This window comes from Austrofundulus limnaeus, unplaced genomic scaffold, assembly GCF_001266775.1.
Source record: "Austrofundulus limnaeus strain Quisiro unplaced genomic scaffold, Austrofundulus_limnaeus-1.0 Scaffold767, whole genome shotgun sequence".
Classification (NCBI taxonomy): Eukaryota; Metazoa; Chordata; class Actinopteri; order Cyprinodontiformes; family Rivulidae; genus Austrofundulus; species Austrofundulus limnaeus.
In genome coordinates this window covers 50,988-53,863 of record NW_013953169.1, presented here as the reverse complement: position 1 = coordinate 53,863, position 2,876 = coordinate 50,988, and the positions used below count along the sequence as shown (strand labels likewise).

Here is a 2,876-nt window from a genome sequence, read left to right as displayed (position 1 = left end):
GATGGATGGATGAATGAATGGATGGATAGATGGATGAACAGATGGATAGATGGATGAACAGATGGATAGATGGATGAACAGATGAGTGGATGGACAGATGGATGGATGAATGGATGGATGGATAGATGGATGAACAGATGGATAGATGGATGAACAGATGAATGGATGGACAGATGGATGGATGGATGGATGAACAGATGAATGGATAGACAGATGGATGGATAGATGGATGGATAGATGGATGAACAGATGGATGGATGAACAGATGAATGAATGGACAGATGGATGGATGAACAGATGGATGAAAAGATGGATGAACGGATGGATGATATTCATCAGTTCATCTGGTTTGTTTTTGGACATTACCCCGTAAATCTTAAAGGCTCTTCTGAAAGGCAGCGGCAGATTTCGACACCTGGGAAACGAGTCAAACACCTGAGGAAAAACAAAGATTTCATTTGTTAGAATTCATCATGACGTCATCTTTAAATCAAGTTGAGGGCTTTCCTTTAATGTTTTTAACTCTGACTTGATACAGAATTATTAAAATCCTACCATTAACCAGACCCAGTCCTGAAACTCGACTCATTTTAGCTGATCATGATTGGTCTGGCTCACCAGGGCCCATGGTCCGTTGGTCATCTTGGAGAGCTCGCTGAAGCTCCAAACGATGGTCTTGATCTGCTCGTCATCGTACTCGTAGCGCCTCCCGAACAGAACCTGGCAGATGATGTTTGAGGCCGTGTTATGAAACATCACCTGAGGACTCAGGGTGCTCCCTGAACAAAAGACAAAATAATCTCAAATTAATCGACTTTGGAGCTTTGAAGTCCGACAGCCAGACTGGAATCTGAGACAGTGATAACAGATAAGGTACATTTTTGACACGCTTAAAGTTTGTTGCCAACTTTTCAACATCTATCAGACGAGTGGGCATCCTGGAATGTCAGATAAGAATAATCTACTTCCTGTGATGTCTGAAAATTAAAGACTCTGAAGCTCTGCAGGACTGAGTCTGCTTACTGCAAGTGTCTTAAAATATAAGATTGTCAGAAAGAAATCACTGTGCACCCTTAGAGAGGTAAAGGTTACACACCGACGCTGTTTTCCAGAGTTTTTAGGGTGTACTGAATCTCGTCATGGATTCTGTCTTCCATCGACTTCTTCCCCAGGCCGAAGTTCCTCAGCGTCATCAGAGCAAAGCGCCGATGTTCCTTCCAGCTCGGACCGTAATCGGCCAAAACCACTCCTGTGGGCACGGCACCACAAAAATAAAAATAAAATAAATAAACAAGATTTATATTAATACAGCTGTTCAGGTCCTGAAATAAACATGTCACTGCAAAATGTTTACTTAGTGAACCAAAACTGAACAAAAATAAGTCAACTTTCGGTTGAATTCTCACCGAGGCCAGCAAACCCTTACATTATTGCTTTTTGATGTGTACGGTTTGCAAAACCATTGTGCTTTATTTGCGGTTGGCTAGAGCTAAAACCAAAAACTTGATTAAACAAACAAACTGATGTGGCAGAAATAACTCAAGGAGAATATGAATGGAAGCAGAACACAACATTTAACAGAAGACTATAAGACTGCTGGATATGGGCACCAGTGACCCACGCAACCCTGAAAAGGAAGAAGTGTACAGAAAATGGATGGATGGATGGAATATAAGGCTGATGAGTAGAGTGGCTGCAGCTGTGTCTGATTAAACAGAGAACAGGTGTAAAAGGGCGTGGCAGGCTGAACATGGAAAAGTGTGGACTGAGAAAACGCTGATGCCACAGAGGAGACAGGTTGAACCTTAAACAGAGAAATAAACACGTCTTTTTGTCACCAGTGTGTTGTTTTACCAGAATGTCAACCAGAATCAAAGCGTTTGAAGTTCGGCTGCCATCGAGCCCCCAGAAGCTCAGAAAGACCAAATACTCATTTTCTTAAACAAACTGAAAGTTTGTTCAACAACATGTGGAGACGAGAATATGTGGTTTGTTTCACCTCATTCATTCATTTGTTTACATTTCACCACTTCAAAACAAAGGTTCTCCTTGGAGGTCTAGAAGAGGAACAGGTCCATTCAAGTCACTACTTTAAAACTCTTCTAAAGAACTGAACTCATCCTGAACTGAAGTCTTTTCGTGTATTTAATCCTTGCTTTGTGTTTCGTGCAGAATAAACATTACATAACAGAACAACTTGATTTTCCTACAGTCAGGATGAGATCTGTGAGAGTGAGATGAGCTAACCCTAACCTAACCTAACTAACCTAACCTAACCGCCAGTATGAGCTTTGGAACTCAGAACTCCTACCCTTCCTTTGGGTGACTTCATTAACAAGCAGGTCCTGAGGTCGTCCAGCGAAGTCCGTGGCCTTGACCACCATGGCCTCCTTCATGGCCTTCAGCCCGTTGATGACCACAGCTGGTTTGGGACCGATGAACAGACTGTAGACGTTTCCATAAGACTGTCTCAGCTTAAAGGAAACAAGAGAAACAGCAAACCTGATTATTTTTGACCAATAAATACAGATGTTCCAAAGACAAAAACAGGGAAACACCAAAACGAGTTGTTTTATGTCCACAGGAGACACAGGTACCTACCTGACCCTAAAACTAACCTAAACTCAATTCACACCTTGGTCCTAAACGCAACCCCCAACCCACCAATGGCATTTAAACCAAATGGGGACTCCACTTTTGTCCCCAAATGTAGGATTTTTGTCTTAAAATTGCCCCCAAATATCACCAAAACACACACACACACACACACACACACACACACACACACACACACACACACACGCACGCACACTCCTGCACGCACACTCTGTGTGGAGTAGGTACTTATTCCTGAAACCATTCTCTTTTTGCGCCAC

The 2,876-nt window shown here is 42.5% G+C and overlaps 1 protein-coding gene across 1 annotated transcript in view; it reads right to left on the bottom strand.

Moving 5' to 3' along the window:
* Positions 1–2,876, bottom strand: part of LOC106532431 (cytochrome P450 2F2) — a gene marked incomplete at its 5' end in the record, with an annotated part of 56,136 nt that overhangs the window by 51,219 nt on the left and 2,041 nt on the right. Inside the window, 1 exon segment of the mRNA XM_014028475.1 lies at positions 2,322–2,474. Coding sequence (XP_013883929.1) covers positions 2,322–2,474 — 153 coding nt within the window.